Here is a 23,993-nt window from a genome sequence, read left to right on the forward strand (position 1 = left end):
TTATCACATATGTAGATTCATATATCTACCACCCAGTCAAAATATAAAACAGTTCTATCACCACAAAAATCCCCCCATTACCCTTTCATAACCACATCCACCTTCAACCCTCCTTCTTGCTTTCCCCCCACATTTTAAACAACTGTGTGTTCATTCACTATATCTTTATTAAACACCCACTAAGTGCCAGGCACCCTTCTTTCTATACTATTCAAACAACGTGTATTAACTCTTTTTTCCAGTTTGTAAATACAATTTTTCAAAAGACAAAGCCTTTTCTTCTCTTAATCCAATTTTAAAATAGAAATATTTAAAGGCTCAAAGTACTGTTAATTGCAAAGACACTTTTGGAACAAAAATAAAGAGTGTATTGGTTGAATAATTCCAGAACACTCTGGTATTACACAGACATTTCAGTATCATTTTATCATAATGTGAGTAGCTTTTACAGAGATTTAGGTAATAAAACCATATTAACTCCTGAAAAAAGCTATATAATATGTAATAAAGGTTTGCAGAATCAATTAGATTTATTCTTCAATTGTAATTTAACAAGCACATAGATTTAGTAAATTTTTTCCAATAAGTTTTTATAGAGGGTTTTACATAAAAAGGACTACTGAAATGATACAAATCAAGATATGAGTATACAGACAACTAAGTCCAACAAATGTCTAAAAAGTGGTCCAAATTAAAATATCTGCTCTTCAAAAGACACTGTTAAGAAAATGAAAAGACATGCTACAGACTGGAAGAAAATACTTGCACAACACCTGATAAAGACTTGTATGTAGAATTAGGAAAAAACAACTCAATAATAAGTCAAACAATTCAATTTTAGAAAGACAAAAATTTGATCACTTTACAAAAAATATACAAATGGTAACATGCACATGAAAAGGTGTTTAACATCATTAGTCACCAGGAAAATGCAAATTGAAAACACAATGAGATACCACTACATATCCACTGGAATAGCTTAATTTTTAATTTTTAAATAAATATTGTATTGTATACTTGAAATCTCCTAAGAGAGATCTAAAATGTCCTCACCACGCACACGCACAAAAAGTAACTATAAGTTATACATGTGTTAATTAGCTTGATTGTGGTAATTATCCCACAATGTACACATGTATCAAATCATGCTGTACACCATAAATACATACAATTTTTATTTGTCAATTATACTTCAATAAGGCTGAGGGGAACTAGAGTTCTAAAAATAAAAGATGAACTGAAACTGTCATACATGGCTGCAGAGAACATAAAATGGCACAGCCAATTTGGAAACAGTTTGGCAGTTTCATAGAAACAGACCCTTATCATGACCCAGCAATTCTTCTCCTAAGTACTTACTCAAGAGAAATGAAAACATATGAACATAAGAACATTCAAAGATCTGTACGCAACTGTTCAGAACAACTTTGTTCATAATAGCCCAAAACTGGAAACTCAAATGTCCACCAACTGGTGAATGGATAAACAAATTGTATTATACTCAGCAATAAAAAGGAACAACTGCCAACAAATAAAACATGGATGAATCTCAACTGCATGATTCTATGTGAAAAAAGCCAGACATTAAAAACTGTACAATTCTATTTATATGACATTCTAGAAAAGACAAAAACAGACTGCAAACAGATCAGTGATTGCCAGAGGCTTGAGAGGGAACTGACTGCAAAGGGGCATGAGAGAATTTTTTGGAGAAAACGTTAAACAAGTTTGAGGCTTAAGGATCTCTTGAGCCTCAAACTCCTGGGCTCAAGCAATCCTCCTGCCTCAGCCTCCTGAGAAGCTGGAACAACAGACGCACACCACCACGCCCAGTTAATTTTTCTATTTTTTGTAGAGATGGGGTCTTGCTTAGGCTGGTCACAAACTCCTGACCTCAAGCAATCCTCTCACCTTCACCTCCCAGAGTGCTAGGACTACAGGTGTTAGCCACCGCACCTGGTCTTATCTGTACCTTAACTGCCATAGTGGCTATCCTAATACATATATTTGTCAAAATTCATTGAAATGTTCACTTAAAAGAGTAAATTTTACAGTGTGTAAATTATACTTCAATAAACATGACTAAACAAAAATTATCCCAAGTTAAAAAAATTATGTATTTCACTATTGACATTCTCCAATTATACAAGCTTTTGGATTTTGTTACTTAAAAAAAAAAGTCTTCCCTTTACTTGCTGTTGGAAGGGCAGTTGTCACAGTAGCCCTGGAGTGGAGGCGAGGCTTGCGGAAGCCCTAGTGAGCCAAGAAGGGAATCCATGTGGTAGGGAAATGGCCAAATGTGTTGAGTCAGAGCCTGAGAGTCAAGGCAGGAGGCGCAAACTGGCAGAGGGTACTGGCGTGCAGAGTGAGGAAGACGTCTTCCAATGGAAGCAGCCCACTGTGGGGTATCAGAGCCTGAGTGTGGTGAGAAATGTGTCTGTAGACAGTGGGGAGATCAGTATGCGGAGTCAGAGCAAGTTAGGGAGAGTGTCACTGTATTGAGGCATCCTGGTATGGACTCTTAGATCCTGACAGGGATAGAGGGATGGGAGAGATGGAATGAAGAAACTAAGCCCCAGCAAGGAGAGAGTGAGTGGTGAAGATGGGAGACTGAATAAATAAGTAAATACATTACGGATAATGGAAACCAGATTTCTCGCTGTCAGAGAACACAACAATATGAAAAAGGAGAAAATGAGAATGGACCCTGGATTATCTGACTTAAATAGGGGGCTATCAGTGTGTGAATTCATAGTTTTCAATACACATAGATAATAAAATAAATATAGACGTCAATGTATATGTATATACATACGTATATTCCCCAGCTCCAACCATTAGGAGGGCCTTGTAGTAACAACCCACCAGCAAGAAATACATTAGCACTGAGATCTTAGCTTCTAAATGTCATTCTCCACTAAAAGGAACCAGGGATCCCTAGAGAAAGGTCTGATTCCAGAACCAATGCAGGGAAAGTACAAGACAAGCTGGGAACACCTTCTTGTGCTTCTCCTGCCTGTAGTGCCAAAAAGTAAAAAGACATTCTCAAAGAATAATGGGGACATGTTGTAAGAGAATAGACGCCAGCTTGAATAGCTCTCATTAGCCAAATGAAGAACAATTTGAATATCAAAATAAATAGTGCTATGGTCTGAATGTTTGTGTCCCTTCTCAAAATTCATCATTAAAATCCTAACGCCCAAGGTAATGATATTAGGAGGTGGGGGCCTTTGGGAGGTGATTAGGTCATGGGGATGGACCCCCTCATTAATGGGATTAATTCCCTTATTAAAGAGACCCAAGAGAGCTCATTTGCCCCTCAGGCATGTGAGGTTAAAGTGAGAACATGGTTGTGAGGCAGCAGGCCCTCACTAGACCTAACCCAATCTGTCCCAGCCTTAATCTTGGACTTCCAGCCTCTAGAACTGTGAGAAATAAATTTCTATTGTTTATAAGCCACCCAGTTTGAGGTACTTTTGTTATAGCAGCTGGAACAGATTTGAGACAAATAGTAACAGAATATAATCCACTAAAAAAACAGAAAACCATGAATCTATGTAGATGTTAATGAATAAATGACTACATTAAGAGTTTGGTGAGGAACATGATGTTCACATAGTTTCAAAGTACTCCTCACAAAAACAATTAAGTATTAACTTTATAGTAGAGAAGCCTGGCAGACATCGCTTATATCAAGTAATCAAAGTGAAAATTACCAGTAATGGGACAAAGTAAACTTGTACACCACCTGACAGGATGCAATGATCATCAGTTCTGTGATATTCCCTGCCCAAGTACATAACCTGTATGTATCTAATCATGAGAGAACAGACAAATCCCAAATTAAGGGACATTCTGCAAAATAAATGACCTGTAATTGTAAAAAGTGTCAAGGTCATGAAAGAAGATGAAGGAACTATTCCAAACTGAAGGAGACTAAAGAGACATAACAAATGAATGCAATACATACTTCCGAACTGGATCCTTTTGCCAGTAAAGAGATAAATAGCATAATCAACAAAATTTGAACCAGTCTGAGAACTAGATGGAGTACTGTATCAGTGTTAATTTCCTATTTTGATGATTGTACTCTGAATATGTAGAGGAATATTCTTGTTTGTAAAAAAAAATGCACACTAAAGCATTCTGGGGTGATAGGGCATCAGGTCAGCAGCTTCCTCTGAAACTGTTGTTGAGGGGGAATTCTTTGTACCATACTTGCAACTTTTCTGCAAGTTTGTTACTATTTCAAAATTGTTTAGAAGTGTGGGAAGAAGGACAATGTCCTTAAAAACTAAACAAGGGGCAGGGCCCAGCAGCTCATGTCTGTAATCCTAGCACTCCGGGAGCTGAGGCGGGAGGACTGCTTAAGGCCAGGAGTTTGAAACCAGCCTGAGCAAGAGCAAGAGCAAGACCCTGTCTCTACCAAAAAAAAAAAAAAGAAAAGAAAAGAAAAAAGAAAGAAAGAAAAAGAAAAATTAGGTGGTGCATGCCTATAGTCCCAGTTACTCTGGAGGCTGACACAGGAGAATCACTTGAGCCCAGGAGTTTGAGGTTGCTGTGAGCTATGATGATGCCACTACACTCTAGCCTAGGTGACAAAAAGAGACCCTGTCTCAAAAAAACAAAAACTAAACAAGGTTTAAAAAAAAAAGCTGTGATTCACCACACTTAATCTTGGTAGGAAAGGGACATCAGACTATGCAAAATTACTAGGAAATAATACAAAATCCTGCTGCCAGAAGATACTTTAAATAAAGCTCCACCCCTTCTCTTAACAACTGACCTCAATCAGGTCATGAGTGGTGAGCAATAAAAGAATATGAAAGGTCACCACTAAAGGAGAGAGTTCTCAGGAGAGGAATAATGAAAGGCAGTGGACCAAGAGTGGGTAGAACAATGGTATTCTGATGCTACCAATGGCTACTACCCCAGCGAAACACAATCTCAGCATCTTCTCTGAAAAATGAAGGGGGCTGTAGAGCTGATATCTAAAATTCCTTGCAAATGTGAGACTAGAATTGCCCTGAAATAGAAGTGCTTCCTCTTGTTCTCTGAGACTTCTTATGGCTAAATTTTTTAAAAAGTGCTTCCCCAAATCAATTTGCTACATTATGCTTAGCTATATAGTCTACAGAAGAATACAAACACAAAAATAAACGTGTCTAAACCCAGAATTCTTAAGTTGTGGAAGTCCATCCATCAGACTGTAAAATGCAATCCGTTTGCCAAACTGTTCCTCACGGAGAAAATTTTGTAACGAATGAAAAAAACAATTAAAACACACATTAAAGTGAAACAAGATCATCTTCAGCGGTCAGCTGGCTGTCCTTACTTAAAAGACATTCATGTCTTTCTGAAATGCCTGTCACATTTGTACTGAAAGACCAGGGAGCATTTCCTAGAAATGTTTAAAAGTGCAAAGAATCCTTTCCCCTTCCCCGGTACCACGCATTCATTGGGGCGGTCACTAGGCCCCCAACGGCGTGAGGGTGAGGTAGCACTGGACTCTCAGCACTTCCTTTCAGAGAGGACAGCCCCCTGCGTCACTCGTTACTCACTCAGGATGCAGGGCAGAAGTTTATCCCCGAGGAACTTAGCACAGTTGGCTCCCGCCCTCCCAGCCCTGCGGTCCTGGGCCCAAACGCAGGGCACTGCCCCTGGTACCCGGCCGTCTCCAGAGACAGGGTCGCGGAAGCCAGACTCGCCGTCGGCTGGCCCAGGTGGCCCGCCCAGGGCCTGGGCAGACGCGGCTTTTTCCCCCTCCCTCCCGTCGTATTGGTCCCTCACGCCCACCACGAGGCTCAACCCCGCCAAGAAGGCCGGACGCCGACCGCCGGCTCTTCTGCGGCCCGGCCCGGCCCTCCCCGCCTCCCGGCCCCGACGCCCGGCCCCGCTGAGCCCACTGGACAGTGGCCGGGGGGCGGGGGCGGGGAGCCGGGGGCGGCGCCCGCCCCACACCCTTACCTGGCTTCTCGTGGTCGTAGCCTACCACAATGAAGTAGTCGGCCAGCCGGGCCATGGCCGCCACCGCCGCGCCCGGGAAGCGGGTCCCCGTCGCCGCCCTCGCCGCCGCCGCCCACCCGGCCCGGGAGGGCTCAGCATTTTCCCTGCAGCAGCAGTAGCGGCAGCGGCGGCACTTCAGCCATGTTTGACAACCGAGGTGCGCTCTGCGCCTGCGCGGCGTCTTGAGCCCGCTCCTCCCCGCCCCCACCCGCGCTGGCTCGGTGGCCCTGAGCCGGGGCGGCAAGCCCACCCCCACCCTGGGCGGGAGGCTAGGACTTGCCGGGCTTGTGAAGTGAGCGGCTGGTCGTGTTCCTGCCACGCGCCACCACCGCAGCCGCTGGAGGTGGTTCACTTTGAGGCCTGGCTGCCCCTTCACGGCCTCCCTCTCTCTCCCTATTTTTCCTAAAGTAGGGATCCTTCCTTCCGCCTTCACTATTCTTTCCTTTTGGATTTAAGAGAATGGACAAGGAGAGTTGAAGGGTCACTTAGAAAGTTTGCTGTTTCGCCTGCTGACCACCACCACCAAAGATGAGATTCTCCCGCCCTCGGCTGGAACCAAGGAATTTGCACCGCCAGGGCTTTTGCTGCACGTTTCCTGTTTATGTTGTGCAGATGGGAATTTTAGAAACATGCCACCAAGCAGGCGGGGGAGGGAGAGGCTTTTGCGCAATCCTCAAAGGCGTCTCGGGTTTCAATGCTGGGTGGGCCGGGGGCGGTCGGCCTGGGCTTCCCCCGGAGCCCGGGGGAGCCAGATTCCACCGAGGAACGCGGCATCCCCGGGATCCTCCTGAACTGGGCTGGTCTCTCCCTGGGGAGCCCCGCCCGCCTCGCCTTGCTTCCCTTGCAGCGGTCCCAGCGCTCTTGCAGCCAGAGCAGGTGATAACTTCCAACTTCCCTGCTCAAACACGAAATAAAATGAATTAGTGGATCTTATCATCCAGTCTCGGGATTATCTAAATCTCTTGCATTTCTGTTGAACCTCCTGTTGATCGTTTAGAATTTGGCTGGTGCAACACTCAGATGAGCTTATTGTGTCATTTGTTAATAAAAATGAAGTTTTAATAGTAGAATATGTACACGTGGTAAAGCAGAGATTTGGAAATCTCCATGGTTTGGAAGTTATCTTCGTGGTTGCTTATCACTGCTCACCATTAACTGAGGGTTTGATCCTTAACGTTATAAGAGCTCTTAGCAAAGTGTCTAGAATGTAGTAGGTGCTTAACGAATGTTTTTAATGAGTAAGTGAGCGATTTTCCCCCCAACTACCAGCACGAATCTGCAATGGCTCCAACTCTGAACTGAGAGTCCAAAGGATTGCCATCTCAGCTCCTGAAGATTTACTATACTGTAATTGACTATTTCTCCTTTCTGTGCCACACTCTTCATTTACAGATTGAAAGGGTTGGGCTGCACTGGAGGAAATGAAACTGAAGAAATACTTTAACTTTAGGACTTCTGTAAATTGATAATGATCAAACTGAAACAGCTTAAAAATTGCAGGGGTGGAGGGAAGATAGATTGATCTCTAAAATAATTAAACCAAAAAAAAAAAAAAAAAAAAAACCACCTCAACCATACCCCATGTAGAAATCTCTCTGTAACTTCCCTGAGAACTCATCATCCAACTTGATCACTTTCGGTAAAGAGTAATCTTACTTCCTTGGGAGGCTGGATTAAACAGCCCCATTGTTGGAAAGTTCTTCCTTATTATGTCAGAGTTGTCCTGTAAATTCCCCTGATTCTGCTCTCTGGAACTATCCAGAAAATATAAAATCCACTTTTGTATGACACAGCCCTTTGGATTTTGAAGGCAGCTATTATATTCCTTCCTGATTTTACTTTTTTTAAAAAAATTGGGGTAGAATTTACATATCATAAAATTAACCATTTTAGAATGTATTTAAAATGGCATTAAGTACATTCACAATGTTGTACAACTACCACGTATATCTAGTTACAAAACATTTTCATCACCCAAAAAGAACCCAACAACCGTTAAGCAGTCATCCCCATTCCTCCCTTCCCCAGGCCCTGGCAACTACCAATTTGCTTTCTGTCCCTATGGATTTGCCTATTATGGATATTTCAGAAAAATGGAATCATACAATATGTGACTTTTTGTGTCAGGGTTTTTTCGCTTAATATATTGCTTTCAACTTTCACACATGTTGTAGCCTCAGTACAATTTGTAGCATCAGGTTGAAGTATCAGTACTCCATTGTTTTTTATGGCTGAATAATATTCCATTGTATGTGTATACCATATTTTGTTTAGCTATTGATGGACATTTGGATTGTTTCTACCTTTTGGCATTGTGAATGGTGCTGCTATGGACATACATGTACACATATTTGTTTGAGTACCAGTTTTTAATTCTTTGGGGTATATTCCTAAGAGTAGAATGAGTGGATCATATGATAATTCTATGTTTAACTTTTTGAGGAGCCACTGAACGGTTTTCTGCGGTGGCTGCATGATTTTACATTCTTGCAGTGTGCAAGAGTTCTGATTTCTCTACATCTTGGTCAACACTTGTTTTCCTGTTGTTTTTGCTTAATAAAACAAATAAATACTTTAGTGATATTGCATTGTAGTCCTAATTTATATTTCCCTAATAACTAATGATGTTGAGCATCTTTTCATGTGTTTATTGGCCACTTCTAAATCTTCTTTGGAGAAATGTCTATTCAAGTCCTTTGCCCATTTTTATTTTTTATTTTTATTTATTTTTTATTTCAGGATATTATAGGGGTACAACATTTTGGTTACAGGTAATGACTTTGCCTCACCCAAGCCAGGGCTAGAGAGGTGCCCTTCCCCCATACAGTGTGCACCGCATCCATTAGTTGTGAGTTTACCCAACCCCCACTCTGCCACCTGACCAACACTCAATGAATATTACTACCATGTGAGCACCTTAGTGTTGATCAGTTAGTACCAATTTAATGGCAAGTACATGTGGTACTTATTTTTCCATTCCCGTGATACCTCACTTTAAAGGATGGGTGCAAGCTGTATCCAGGACAATATGAGGGGTGCTAGATCACCATTGTTTTTTGTTCCTTGCCCATTTTTTAATTATTTGTCTTTTTGTTGGTGAGTTGTAAGGGTTCTTTATTCCAGATACTAGTCCTTATCAGATCTGTGATTTGCAGACATTTTCTCACTCTATAGGTTGTCTTTTCATTTTCTTGATAATGGCCTTGGCCTTACAAAAGTTTTGATGAAGTCTAATTTTTTAGTTTGTTTCCTATGCTTTTAATGTCACATCTAAGAATCCATTGCCAAATTCAAGGTCATGAAGATTTACTCATGTTTTCTTCTAATAGTTGCATAGTTTTAGCTCTTCTATTAATATTTAGGTCTTTGATCCATTTTGAGTTAATTTTGTAGTGGTAGAGGTCCCATTTTATGATACTTTTTAAATGTGTTGATTTTTATTTCACTTGCAAGTGTTGGTTTAAATTATTTTAACTTTTTTTTTTTAATCAAAGTTTAGTTGTTTTTAAGCTAGAATCAAATACTTTCTGCTTTTAGGCGTATTCCATCTGTTAAGGTCATAAGTAGACTGCCAGTTCATTTGCAAATGGGCATATTGTCATATAATGATTTTGACATATCCCAGGTATATGTAGAAAGGCACTGCATGTTTGTATATATACAAGAACATATTGTGCATGCACTGAAACTGTGCTTTGCTTCTCAGCCAACAGCTGCCAGCCTGCTGAAATTGATAAGCCCTGATGAGGCAGCCTGATTATTGAAGTTGGCTGAAGGCCAGACCATCTCCTAAGATAATCACCTTCACCTTTCACCGAAGAGAGAGGGAATAAAGCACGGCCAGATTTGTTTTTCTGAAGCCTGGCAGGAGCAGGAAGCAAGGAAGAGTATGTAACATAGTAATGATGTGTACCTAGGCACCTAGCAGATGCCTGTCTTTTTTGCTTTAGAAGACAAAATGGAGCTGATTACCAGTGAGCAAGGCTTATCAGCGGTTGCCCCTAGTGGGCTATTGTGGGGTAAGTGGTTGATGTGTACAGTCATTTCAAGTGCTTGCTGTGGTTAGCCACTATAGTTCAAGGAGGCAGTATGAGAGTTAGACTTAACCAAACATCCACAGGCAGGGCAAGGGCCTCTTCACATTGTCTCTACCAACCCATAACAAAGGAGACAAAGCAGCTGTGGTGGAAAATTCCCTGATTCATTGCTACATCATCAACCACTCAGTTGCCTAAGCAAGGAACTTAATGATTGTTATCCTTGACAGCTGCCTCTTAGCCCCGCATTCATCATTCAGTCCTATTGTTCCTATTTCTCAAATATGTCCACTTCTCTCACCCTCACTGCCACCCCACTAGTCTGAGCCATTATCACCTCCTACTTTGATTATTGCAATAGATTCCTAACTGGTCTCCCAGCTACATCGGTAGTTCCAGGCTTTCTATATAGGTAAAACTTAAGGAGAGTAAGCAAGCTATTGAACCTGTCTTAAAATTAAATTTGTAGGCCGGGCGCGGTGGCTCATGCCTGTAATCCTAGCACTCTGGGAGGCCGAGGTGGGCAGATCGTTTGAGCTCAGGAGTTCGAGACCAGCCTGAGCAAGAGCGAGACCCCATCTCTACTAAAAAAAAATAGAAAGAAATTATATGGACAGCTAAAAAAATATATATAGAAAAAATTAGCCGGGCATGGTGGTGCATGCCTGTAGTCCCAGCTACTCGGGAGGCTGAGACAGGAGGATCGCTTGAGCCCAGGAGTTTGAGGTTGCTGTGAGCTAGGCTGACACCACGGCACTCACTCTAGCCTGGGCAACAGAGTGAGACTCTGTCTCAAAAAAAAAAAAAAAAAAAATTAAATTTGTATAGCAAACACACTATTTCTACCTTGAGTGTGTGTTTGGGGTATAGGGAAGAGGCTTCAGAGATGGCTGGTGGAAAGTGTCCTGCTTTCACCTGTGTGATGAAATCTTATAGTTGAATCTTGACACTCACTTGAAGTATCTCTGACATTAGCAGCTACAGTATAAATAGGTACTGTGAGAGTTTGTAAGGCTGTTTTTACTTAGATTGCATGTTTAGTGAGCAGGACTGGCTACATAATTTGTGGAGCCCAGTGCAAAATGAAAATGTAGTACCTCCTGTTCAAAAATTATTAAGAATTTCAAGAGAGCTTCAGCAGATCATCAAACCAGTAGACCCTCCTGAGTGCAGGCCCTTTGAACTGACCCAGGTTCATGGGTACATGTCCGTTGGTGCAATTTAGGGTGAAGAGATTATGTGTATGTGTGTGGTGGGGGGGAAGTGTAAGAGAGATTATGGGAGGACTAGAAACTCTCCAGTCTCTCCAGGTTTCCACCACTGCACTGCTTCCCTTCTTGCTCCTCTCTCATCTATCCACCACATGTAATAGCCAAAATGATCCTTTAAGTAAATGTATAAATATATCAAATCATGTCTTTGTTGTCTTCAAACCAATAGCTTCCCATGTCGCCAGGAATAAAGTGCATAATCTTCAATATGTCTCAAAGTGTCTATTTATTCTGACCTTGATGACCTCTTTAATCTCATTTCATGCCATTCTTCTCCCTCACTCAATATATTCCAACCAAACTGGCCTCTTTTCATTTTCTCTAATGTGTCAAGTTCTTCCACATCTCAAAAGCTTTGCACATGTTGTCTCCTCCATTTGGAACATTAGATTCCCCCTAGTCTAGCTTTTCCTTCACAACACTTACCACAATTTATAATCATATATTTATTCCCTTGAGGATTTGTTTACATCTGGCTACCCTACTAGGCTGTAAGCTTGCTGAGGGCAAGAATGATGATTGCACTGATGATCATTTTATGTTTAGAACTTAGTGCTGGGGACATAATACATGATCAGTAAATAGTTGTTGAAGGAACGAATACACTTTCAAATCATGCAATCCCATATATAAGAATTGCTTCATTTCAGTGGTTCTTCTAATCAAATAGTACAGAATGCTCACCTAGAGGCAGGTAGCATCATGGTTGCTCTCATTAACACCATTCTCTTTGGTTAGGGATGACCCCAAAAGGTCTAATCATCACTTGTATCACCCATTCATTAATGTCATGCATTGTGCCATCAGTAGTAAATTTCTCTTGAAGTCATTTCATCCTGTTCTATTATAGCTGTTAATATAACAAGCTTCTTTTATGTTTACCACTTTCTCTGTCTTCTCTTTCATTTGTCCTGCAGCAATTTACCTTCTTTAAGCATCAGGAATATTTGCCTTCTGGCTTTATCATGTATAAAGACTAACTGTTTCTGTCTGTTTTGTGTAGGAGAACAAAAATGAAGCAGCAAAAGTATTACTTTTCTTTATGCTGACACTCCGGAAAATATTATGCCCTAAACAGAGAGGTTAACTGTCTTTCCTGCCCCGACTACTCCAAACCAGACAGAAATTAAAAACACAGAAATAGTACTTTTTATTCTGTACCAGGGTTTTTACCTTGGTGAACCTCCTGAAACTGTATGTCTATTTTCTGCTTTAATTGGTTTATTTACATGTTCATTTTTCTGGAAAGTATCTATATTTTTATTAGCTCCTTAGAGAAGTCACAGATCCCAAAAAAGTACACTGGGCTTTGTATCCTGTTTTACTTCTCCCATGAGTGACCTAATCTGCAAGGTTGATTGTATCCTTTCTCTAAACCACTTTGTGTTATGACTCCAGGATGCATCTTGAACGTTGTTTTCAAGCGAACTCTGTAAACAAGCCCTCAGCTTAACAGGCATTTTGAACTATATAAATAATAAAATTTATTGTAAAATTACCTGTTTGAAAAAAGATGCATCTGAGATAATTATGCAATGCACTTCCTACTTGCATTTTAATTATTCTTAGATCATTAATATAATTAATATTCTTTATTATTTCTCATTGCTTTTCTGAAAGACCTGAATGTAGTCACCCTGGCTTTAGGAACTGTGTCCATAGCATTAGCTGAAAAACCACCATCACACATTTTTTTAAAACTCCAAACATTACTAAGAGTAAGGCTTGGATTTAGGGCCTAAAAATCATTCAACTGGAATGTGAAGAAGTTGAGACACTGTTATGCAACAAGCCTGTAGCATATGTGTACTTGTATCTGTATATATGATATGAGAATATATACATTTATTACAATGGGGGTTTATTTATAATCTGACTTCTTAAATTCCTGGGTACAAAAAAAGTAGATCTTTATTAACCAGGATTTCTTTTCTTTTTTTCTTTCTCTTTTCTTGCCAGGGAGATTTTAAAGATGTTTCTTCCTTCACTTCCTTCCTTCCTTCCTTGTACTATCCATGTTCAGTGTGAATCTACAATCACTGCAACTTGAATGGATGGAGCGCATGTTAACAAACCACCAGGATCAGAACTCCCGCTGTGGTGTTTCCTTCTAGATAGGACCATTGAACCGAAAATGCATTCTAGTGATTTTTTTTTCTTTAACAATGATTAAGTAAGCAAACTCGAGATTTCATGAGAAAAAAATAGATACCTAGATTTGGCAAATTCTTTATCTTTTTTCAACTTAAACTTCACAAAGCGTTGGGGAGCGCTTTGGCCCCTGCTGCTCGCGCGCGCGCGCGCACACACACACACACACACACACACACTTTCCAAGATACGGGTTTTCTAGCAAAATCCTCTGCACTGCCAATCCAGGCAGGACTTAATTTTAAGAAAGAATTGGCTTGGTTCTAAAGCGACAGACCTCTAAGTGCCAGAGCGACAAAGTGCACCCAGACTGATAAGGCGCGTGCCAAGGCTCTCAGGTGGGATCCTGGCACAGCCGCGACACAGCTGGCGTAGGCACTGGAGGCTGGCAGAGCCGAGCCACTGAGTCTCCCTCCACTCCTTGGTTTGCTTTCATTGTTGAAGCCGCCTGCAGCTCAAAAAGAAGTTTGAGCCAAGAGCACGCCTCGCGATCCTGTTCCCGAAGCGAGAGCTGTTTCCCCCAAGGAATCCTGGACTTTGCTGTATAATATACAGTGAGGAGGCAACGAGGTACAGCCGCAGAATTCTCCGCAGACTGAACCCCTCAGGACTGGCGGAGATTGGAAGGAACGAGTCCAGACCACGAGATCTTCCCTGGCTGCGTGCCGACGGCCAGCTGTCCTTGACCTCCCCCGCAGTCGAAGGCGCGCGCCGGGGAAATGAAAGTAAAACCTGTCCTGGCGCAGACCCAGCTGGAAGCTGGCGACAAGTAGGTCGCATCCTCAGAGAGACTTACAGACAACCTGTCCTGTACTGGATGGGTTTGAGGAGCTTGACCTGTAGGGATAAAGTGAAACGAAGAGATGGGAAACGCGAGTCAAGCATGAAAAACAATAGGCTAGGGAGGCTTCTGGAAACAGCAGGCGCACAGTAATACCTGCTGTCTGCAGTGCAGACAGACTAGCCACCTGCCCCAGTATACTGCGGTGACTGCCCTGCGGCCAGCCGGGCGGCCCGAGCCAGGCCAGTTCGCCACGCTGCACCACTCTGACCCTCAGCGTCCCAAGCCCTTACCAGAGCCAGGGCCAGGAATCTGTCCCCCGCCCTCAGCTGGGACTCAGGTCCGCTCCGGTGACTTACTCCGGGAAGAGTCGTCAGAATAAATAACCTCGGCGCGGCCATTTCTTCCCCAGGTGCAATGTCCACGCGTCAGTACTGAGAGGCAACAGGCGGCTGAGCCAGCAGTGTGCGGCCCAGACGGAGCTGTGGGCAAGGTCCGCGCGCCCCAGCGCCGGGCAGTCTTTGCGCTGGATCTCAGAATCATTATGGCAGAGCAGGTAGGAAGCTGAGAGGTCTGCTGGGGGCAGGTTCTAGACAGGACACTGAGAAGGAGCGTGACTTTTGCACGTTCACACAGCGAATTGCCAGGGGGTGAGAACTAGAAGCCAGTCTAATCAGTGGTCTCGCACCCGTGGCCTCTCAGTCTAGTCGCTGGGCTTCAGGACATTCGCGTGGAAAAGTAGGCGATAGGACACCAGAAAGCCACTTGCAAGAAGTAGGCAGCCCCGCGGCGCTGAGCCTTTCCTCCCCAGTTTGGCCCCCAGAAGAGAAGTAAGAAAGCGAAGTCAAGAAGCAGTGAGGGAAGAGCACAAATAGGTGACAAACATGTTTGGAGTGATTCATCGTGAACAGGCGCAAATCCTTGGGCGGGGGCTGGGACTCTCCTCTCCCCCTTCAGGAGATGGTGACCCCAGCCTAGAAGAATCCACGCCGCGCCCCAATCTGCTGTGCCTGCTTGTCTGGCCGAGTCAGGACTCTACTGCTTCCTACCTGTAGTGTGACTTTGGGCAAGATCCTTCTCCTCTCTGAACTTCAATTTTCTACTTGGTGAAGCGAGCGAAGTTATGTTACCTTCCTTACCTAACTCAAGGGTTGGAGTGAAGATGAAAGGAGATCGGGATGTGGCTGTGCTTCGTAAACTGTGAAGCGATTAACATACGTGAAGCATTAGTGTATTCCCTGGCAATCAATCCTCACGTTTACAATGGATGAATAAAGGCAGCCAGGCAAACTCTCAGGTTATAACCTTATAAGGCATAATTGGATTGCAAGGGGGGAAAATGAAAAAAATTTCTTCCTAATTTTGGTTATTCCTGTATTTCTAAATAGGCATGTAAATTCTGACACTTGAGGTAATTCCCCCCACCAAATCCCGATTCTCAATTCAGCCTTTCTGAGCCTTGCCCCAATTGTGAAATCTCACTAGCTCATCCCGAAACCCGGGGTCTCGGCCGCTCTCAAGGAGCTGGTGAGCCCCCCTCCTCCGCCTCGGCTCTGTACCCTGCCCCTGCGGCTCCGCGGGAGTCTGGGGTCGCGGCCAGGTCAGACGCCAAGCCGGCAGGGGGCGCGGTCCACTTGAGGTCATAGCTCCCCAGGTCCAGGGCTGCGGCCATCAGTGCGGTCCCCTGCGAGCTCTTGCTGTTCTTTGCCAGGAGGCCCCGCACTCCGGGCTGCATAGATCCTGGGTAAGGACCCCAAGAGGTTGCACTGGCCTTCCTTCGCCCCGGCTTACTGTCTGAACCCTGTGCCCAGAGAGTTAGGGCTGTGGCAGTTCTTGCACAACCTCCTGGAGCCCATCTCTGAGCCCTCTGGGCACGAGGGACCCCACCTTCACCTCCACCCCCAACCCCATCCCTACCCCCATCTCCACCCGGATAGGCAAGCAATGCGCGCGCCCAAGTGCAGAAGCGCGCGCGCCCAAGAAAGGGAGGGCGGCGGGGCAGCCCAGGCTCCGCCCCCGCCTCCCGGAGCTCTTATAAAGAGCAGGAACCAGCACTAGCCCCTCAGTGGTTTCTTGGTGATACTAGATAGAGCAGCTGTAGCCCTGCCTCTTCTGGCGTCTCACCGCAGCAGGGCTTGGACTTTGGGGTTTTTGCCACTGCCAGAGGGACATCTCGGACTTTCTCCTCCAAGTACTCAACAGATCACTTTCTCAGCAGGTAGGTGCTACAGGCTCGGCAAGTTGAAGGGGGTGGTGGGGGGGGGGGTTGCCAAGGCCGGAAACTGGGAGCGCTGTGTTAGGGGAACAACTCACTTTGGGGGATCCTCTGAAGGGTACATCCCACATCCCAGGCCCAGCTCATGCACACAGATGGAGCTCCAGAGACCCAGTCCCCTCTGCTCCGCCAGCCAAGTTCCAAGAAGTTGAACAGGGAACCTCTGGGAGCCTGGCGCTGTGCAGCTGTCTCCCCTTGGGGCCTGTCACCCGCCTGGCGGGTGCAAACGCCTCTGGCGCCTCCTCTGCGCCCGAGCGAGATAAGCGTCTGAGACAGGCAGAGCGCGGGCTAAGCTCGCCCGCACCGAGGCCCCAGCCCGCCTTCCCTGCCCCGCCCGGCGGTGCAGCTGGCCCGGGTGCTCACGCTTGGCTCCTTTTTTTCCTTTTCCAGGGTCTGCGCATCGCCGCTGGGATGAAGCTGATTTCCGTCGCCCTGATGTACCTGGGGTCACTCGCCTTCCTAGGCGCGGACACCGCGAGGCTAGATGTGGCGTCGGAGTTCCGAAAGAAGTGAGTACCTGGCAGGCAAGGGGAACTGACCGTTGGTCCGGAGGGGTTAGAAGTGAATGGGAGCAGCAGCTGGCCGGCATGTCGCCTGGATGCAAGCGAATCCGCTCTGCTTGTGTTTTCCAGGTGGAATAAATGGGCTCTAAGTCGTGGGAAGAGGGAACTGCGGGTGTCCAGCAGCTACCCCACCGGGCTTGCTGAAGTGAAGGCCGGGCCTGCCCAGACTCTCATTCGGCCCCAGGACATGAAGGGCGTCTCTCGAAGCCCCCAGGACAGGTAATTATGCTCCGTACTACAGTCCCGGGTAGGGGAGAGCTGTGCGGGAGGAACTCTCCTCCACTGTCCTGCCCTGGAGATAGTCAGGACTGGATGGCAACTAGGATGGCGCGAGCAGTTTCCAGCTCCCTCTGGTCCTAGAATGGCTCTGGTTCCTGATGACTGGGGCCAAAGCCCTGCTTGATGGGGTCTCAAGTTGCCTTCCTTCTCCTCCGCAGCAGTCCTGACGCAGCCCGCATCCGAGTCAAGCGCTACCGCCAGAGCATGAACAACTTCCAGGGCCTCCGAAGCTTTGGCTGCCGCTTCGGAACGTGCACAGTGCAGAAGCTGGCACACCAGATCTACCAGTTCACAGACAAGGACAAGGACGGCGTCGCCCCCAGGAGCAAGATCAGCCCCCAGGGCTACGGCCGCCGGCGCAGGCGCTCCCTGCCAGAGGCCGGCCGGGATCGGACTCTGTCTTCCGAGCCACAGGCACGCGGGGCTCCAGCCTTTGGGGTGCACCTCGCCACTCTCCGTAGGATATAGGCGCCTGTGGCAACAGCAAATAGTCTCGAAAGCATCCCGCTGGCGCCTGCCGAGACGGAGGGCTTCCCGAGCCGTATGGGGACCGGGCAGTGACAGCCTTGCGGCGACCCCGAGTGTGGGAGGCACCGTCCGGCGGCGAGGTCTGGCTTTGCAGGGGCCCCTCCTCAAGGCAGTGCTCCCTCCGCCCTCATTAGGCCCGGGTGCCCCAGGGGTGCAGAAGAATCCGAGGGAGTGTTTGCCAGGCTTACAGAGAGGAGAAACTGAGGATTAAATGCTGAGACTTCCGGGGCAGGGGTCTGAGCTACTCCCGTGCCCGCCCACAAACTGATTTCTCACGGGGTGTCACCCCACCAGGGCGCAAGCCTCACTATTACTTGAACTTTCCAAAACCTAGAGAGGAAAAGTGCAATGTGTGTTGTACATACAGAGGTAACTATCAATATTTAAGTTTGTTGCTGTCAAGATTTTTTTTTGTAACTTCAAATATAGAGATATTTTTGTACGTTATATATTGTATTAAGGGCATTTTAAACCAATTGTATTGTCCTCCCCCTATTTTAAGATGTGAATGTTTCAGCGAGGTGTAACGTCGCTTGTTGCGTGGTGTGTGTGTGTGTGTGTGTGTGTATGTGTATGTGTGTGCGCGCGCGCGCCCCGCGCGTGATAGACTGATTATCTCCTGGGGAAGAAGGAAACACCGTGTCTCTGTATAATCTATTTACATAAAATGGGTGATGATATGCGAACAGCAGACCAATAAACTGTCTCAATGCTGATTCATTCTCGGTGCTCGCGTCCAGGGAGGGAGGGTACCCCCGCTCCTGGCCCGCCCAGGAGCCTTGGGGTCCCGCCACCCGGCTTGGGAAAGTGGGTCGGCGGCGCTGTCGCGTGCTGGCGCCCCTCTGCGCGGGCTGAGCTGTCACGAGCTCTGTACTCCGTGTGGGGCGCTCAGAGCGCGTGTCCTGGGTGCGAATCAGGACTTCGCGGAGACGCCCTTAGGTCACCGCCTCGCGTGGCGGCCAGGCGGGGCGGAGTAGGGTGAGCCCTGGTGGGGAAGCGAGGCTGGACTCTGCGGGTTGCGCAACCGAATCCCAGATTTATAGAGTTGCTCATGGAACTCTGCGCGAAAGCGCGCCTCGGAGAGTTGGGGTGATCTCCGAGGCCTTTTAAGTGAGGAGTTTCCCCTGCCTACCGCGGGTGTGAAAGTTAGAAGCTGCTCAAGCAAAATGTTCGGACATCTTCGAGAAACCGGCAGCCAACAAGCCCAGTCGTCCCCCGGCCTGAGCTCCCAGACAGTCGGCGGGCTCAGAAGCGAGGCTGTGGCGCCCCCTGCCTGCCGCCGCAGATGGGGGCCCCAGAGCCGTCAGGCAGTACGTGCGGTTTAATAAGTTCTCCTACGTGGGAGTCAGCACACAGCCTTAATGAAAGAGGAAAGAAAAAAAACAGTTTGCAGATGCCAACCACGACCGGTCCCCTCCCCCCAGACCTGCACTGCGGCTCCCAGTTCTGGGACAGTGACTCAGCGCCCACACGCTGCGCAGCGTGCAGCTGCTGGCCGGAGGCGGGCGGGAAGGACGTGCCGCCGGAACCGTGCGCCTCCGACGGCCTGGGACCTTCATTGTTCCGCCTCCCCTTGCCACTCACCTCTTCCTTCCTCCTTCCCGAGCCTTTTTCATTTTTTTCTCCGCTTCTCTCCAGCCTTCCTTTCTCTCCCTCCTTCCTTCCTCCTCCTTGCTTTCTTTGTATGCCTTACCATCTTAGAAGGTGACCCTAGTTCCGGTGATAGATGCTGACACTAAGCCCCCATTGACTGAGTGTCTAGAAGGGCAGGGAACATGGAAATAGTTCGAACAGAAGGAGAGGGGAGGGGAAGGAGTATACCTGCCTATGCAAGAGGCACCCCTGATTTTGATTTCCCTGCCCCATCTGTTTCATCCAATACCCTAAAGACTTAAGATGGAGAACAACTGCTTGTTCTTTCCAGAAAGTTTCCCTGGCCCTTCCACTTCAAAGCATGGCTGAAATGCTGGTGCTTCTGGGTGATCTCAGAAACCTTCCTGGTAAAGAAAACCTGAAGGTGAGTTTGGAGAATAGAAATGTTTTGGGGGTGGCCTACCTCCTCCTGAGGCTTTTGCCTCAATTGCATAACACAGGCCCCCTCAGAGGGAAGAAGCATGTGTACACGCTGGAAGAGATAGGCCCTAAGTTTGGGGTCCAGAGACAATCTAATTCTGAAGTAGTTTCAATTTAAAAGAAAGTAGTCTCTAGCATATGGAATTTCTTTAAAATCATACAAAGCTTCACTTTTGGGCCCCTGGCTGTTGGCAGTGTCAATCCTCATACAGTTCATTGTTCTATTTGATATTAACAAGTTTGTGAGGTTCACCAGAATTGAAGGGGTTACAAATGCAGCAACAGACTATCTTCTCCTCAAGGACCTTTTAATAAATATTCACTCAGAGGGAACTCTGTACCAGGCACTGAAAAGGTACAGGGAATGTATGAATGAAAGAGTGACTAAAAATTCTAGTCATGGAATTTCTGTACCAGTGAGTGGGTTCTGAGTGGTCTGAAGGGGCTACAGAAACTCAGAGAGTAGCAAAGACTTGCAGACTCGCAGACAGTGGCTCAAGATTAAACATTCTCCCTACTCCTTGAGCCAAGGTTTGTCCCATAGTCACAGAGCCCTCGAGCCAAACCACCCTGGCAGAGCTTCAGCCAACAAACAAAGCTGCCAAAGGCAGGTTGGGCACTAGCTTAGGGCTGTTGTAAGCAGGGAGTGGGCATCTAGCCTTGTGCTTAGGGAGTCTTATGACTTCAGGGAATCCAAGGCAAGAGAAGGAGATGGTTCAGCTCTGAGAAGAAAGAGGCAGCTGCTTAGTTGGAGTCCTTCCTGCTGGAAGTCCTGTGACTGGAGATGTGTGAGGAGACAGAGACCCTCCTAAGACCAGACTGCTTACAAGTTCAGGATTAACTGAAGGTCACCATCAAACCCCTTCTCTGTAAGGTGCTGAGGCTTATCAGGATAGGGCCTCTTGATGCCAAGAACACATCGTTTATCACAGCAATGAGTCATTTGTGAGCTGATTCGACCTGTCCACAGCTGAGGAATACTCACAGCTTTTATCTTTAGCTACTGTTGCTGGCTGTGGGAATGGTACCATCTATTTGTAATCAAAGCCAGGGTAATCAGGCAATTTCTTGAAAACCCAACACCTTGGCTGAACAGCTAAGGGTGAAGGGTAGCGATGGGGAAAAATGGAAACCGATTCTTTTTTTAGCACTTGCTTGGTGTCAGATACTCTCCTAGCCACTTTATATGCCTTATCTCATTTAATTCTTACAACAGCCTTGTCAAGTAGGTGTTATTATCTCTGTTTGCAGATAAGGAAACTGAACCTCTCAGAGACATAAAGTAACTTAGCCAAGGTCACACAGTGAATAATAAGCGATGGAGCCTGGATTTGCACCCAAGTGCTACAGGCTATTTTGATGCTATGAAGACATGAGAAGTCAAGCGGTATAATTTTAACATTTTGGTTCTCAAGCCAGATGTCCCCAAATGTCCTCTAAAACAGGGATGGCTTGCATAGGTGATTTACACCTGTGGTTCCGAAAGACTTACATGCGGGCTGGTAGGACTGGGAAGGAGAGCTGCTTCAGCAGTAAGCTCGATGAGTGAAAAGTAAATAAATGAAGTGAGTTTTAAATTCTTGGTCCTGGTTTGAAGCAGGGATTATAAATCAGCCTTCCCCCCCCCCCCGGCCCCCCCACCGAGCTAAGCCACTGACCTCTTTGGTTTGAATTGCCAAATATAGTAAGAACATACACTGAAGGCTTCAAGAGCTGGCTTCTGAGGGAGAAGGCTTTCTGAACTATTTCCGGCCAACAGTCCCACACTGTAGGTCTTAAGTTGCCTAGAAGAACACCTGTGTCTACAAACTGCAAATAGAGTTTCCACCCTTGAGGTGGGACCTTTTGTCTTGGCAACTGCCTGCTCAAGGCAGCTTTTCAGAGGATGTTCTGAGCTGCCTCAGTGAGAGAGTTATAAATGCTGCCCCTCCTTTCCCCAGCCCAGAAGTTGAGGGCCTTGTTATCCTGCATCCCACAGAGGTTTCTGCCAAAGCCGGTGGGAGGCTTGGTCTTCATTTGCATGGGAAGAAGGGTGAGGCTAGATAGCTATCTGGTGGTCCCACTGGTCTTGTTCCAGAGCTATTTTGGAACATTCTGGAAAAACAATAAAATGACTATGGCCACACAGGCAGCTGAATTTAGTAAGTTTTTATACATTTATCCAACATCAGGAAAGTAGTTCTGAGTATTAAGATACATTTTTGAAACATAAAAAAAATGCATTTTACTTATTACACAATATTTATTCAACATAGAAAAAAAGAAAAGATTCACCAAACTATTTCCAGAGGTAATCACTATTAATATTTTTTTAATATTAATGTACACATACACACAGTTTTAAAAATTAAACTCAAATGCAGAGAGCTAAATTAAACACACTCCTCAGTTTAAGGCAAATTGTCATTACCATTCTGTGCAAGGGTTCTCTCGTGTTAACTATTTTATTTTTTCTCTTTTAATTCCCATACCCCTTCCCACCTCCTTTTTAGGAACCTTCCTTAATATGTTTGATATCTGTACTTATTATATATATATATATGTACTCTTGTAAGATCTGTTGTATTGTTACACAACTACATGTTTTTAACACATACTGTGTTAAAATTTTTGTTTCCTAATTTTCTTATTCAACACTTAAAAAATTATCCAAGTGGATTGTTTATTCTATTTATTTATTTAGTAGAGATGGGGATCTTGCCATATTACCCAGGCTGATCTCAGACTTCTGGCCACAAGTGATCTTCCTGCCTCAGCCTCCCAAAGTGCTGGAATTACAGGTGTGAGCCTTCTTATGAGTATTTCTTGGGGATATATATCCAGAAATGGCATCATTTAGTCAAAAGGCTCCTATATACAGATTATGCTTAAGTGTATGAGATTGCTTTCCAAAATGCCTGTGCCAGTGTTTATTTCCACCATTAGTGAATGAGTGTTCTCACTTCCTCATGTCTTTGCCAATATTGGCATGTATGATGGTTAATTTTATGTGTCAGCTTGACTGGGCTAAGGGATGCCCAGATAGCTGGTAGAACATTATTTCTGGGTGTGTCTGGGAAGGTGTTTCCAGAAGAGATTAGCATTTGAATCACTAGATTGAGTAACAAAGATCCACCCTCACCAATGTGGGCAGACATCATCCAATCTGTTGAGAGCAGAACAAAAAGGCCGAGGAAGGGTGATTTCTCTCTCTCTCTTCTTGAGCTGGGATTTTCATCTTCTCCTGCCTTTGGACATCAGACCTCCTGGTCCTTGAGCCTTCAGACTTACACCAGTGCCCTTTCCCCAGACTGGGAGTTGCACCATCAATTCACCTGGTTCTCAGGCTTTCTTGGTTCTCCAGCTTCCAGACAGCATATCTTGGGACTTCTCAGCATCCATGATTGTGTGAGCCAATTCTTATAATAAAATAAATAAATAAATAAACCTATACGTGTCCTGTTTATTCTATTTCTTTGGAGAATCCTGACAAATATGGCATGGATCCTCTTTTCTGATGTTTGCCATCCTGACAGGTATAAAAGTAATATTGTTTTAATTTCCATTACTGATTACTTTTGAATTTTGGCATATCATCATTTATCAGTCATTTGAACTTTCCCTAATGGGCCACACAATTAAAAAGAAGTGAGATCATATTTGTCTATGACTTGCGTTTTTCCTCCCCACTCATCAGTATATTTTGGGCATCTTTCAATGTCAATAAATGTATCTATACAACATCATTTCCATTTCTTGCACAGTATTTTATCCTATGTAAATATCATAATTTAACTATTTCTCTGCTGTTGGACATGAAGGTTTCCCCCACTAAGCTTTTACCATTAAAAATGCCCCCATAAACATCTTTGTGTATTCACCTTTGAGTAATTTTATGACTATTTTTTAGGATAAATTCTTCAAAGTAAAATTATTGGGTCAATGAACATGTCCTTTTTTTATTAAAGAGTTTGATACATATTGCCAAATTGCCCTCTGGAAGGATCAACTTTCACTTCTACTAACAGTATAAAAATGTCAATTTCCTAT

At 45.3% G+C, this 23,993-nt stretch overlaps 2 protein-coding genes across 5 annotated transcripts in view; one reads left to right on the forward strand and one right to left on the reverse strand.

The window, feature by feature from the left end:
- Positions 1-15,078, reverse strand: part of SBF2 (SET binding factor 2) — a 417,689-nt gene extending 402,611 nt beyond the window's left edge. For 2 of the 4 annotated variants that reach the window (XM_069471157.1, XM_069471155.1), the window contains exon 1: positions 5,968-6,172. In XM_069471157.1, coding sequence (XP_069327258.1) covers positions 5,968-6,022 — 55 coding nt within the window. In that variant the 5' untranslated portion in view covers positions 6,023-6,172. Of the gene's footprint in view, positions 1-5,967; positions 6,173-14,539 lie in introns of those variants that run through there. The other 2 variants (XM_069471156.1, XM_069471158.1) reach the window with 2 other exon arrangements.
- A 1,270-nt stretch (positions 15,079-16,348) lies between these two features.
- On the forward strand, positions 16,349-18,563 carry ADM (adrenomedullin). The gene is made up of 5 exons (XM_069469561.1): positions 16,349-16,464; positions 16,912-17,030; positions 17,154-17,303; positions 17,522-17,791; positions 17,987-18,563. Exons 2-5 carry the CDS (start codon positions 16,933-16,935, stop codon positions 18,093-18,095), a joined length of 627 nt encoding a protein of 208 aa, XP_069325662.1. The 5' UTR covers positions 16,349-16,464; positions 16,912-16,932; the 3' UTR covers positions 18,096-18,563.
- The last annotated feature ends 5,430 nt before the right edge of the window (positions 18,564-23,993 follow it).

Source organism: Eulemur rufifrons, chromosome 6 (genome assembly GCF_041146395.1).
Source record: "Eulemur rufifrons isolate Redbay chromosome 6, OSU_ERuf_1, whole genome shotgun sequence".
Classification (NCBI taxonomy): Eukaryota; Metazoa; Chordata; class Mammalia; order Primates; family Lemuridae; genus Eulemur; species Eulemur rufifrons.

What these genes read in the sequence shown, in the direction of transcription:
- ADM (XM_069469561.1), top strand. Translation starts at nt 16,933, where the DNA reads ATGAAGCTGATTTCCGTCGCCCTGATGTACCTGGGGTCACTCGCCTTC. An exon ending in TCTCGAAGCCCCCAGGACAG is followed by an intron (nt 17,304 to 17,521) that starts GTAATTATGCTC and finishes TCTCCTCCGCAG; the next exon opens with CAGTCCTGACGCAGCCCGCA. An exon ending in CCACAGGCACGCGGGGCTCC is followed by an intron (nt 17,792 to 17,986) that starts AGCCTTTGGGGT and finishes TGGCTTTGCAGG; the next exon opens with GGCCCCTCCTCAAGGCAGTG.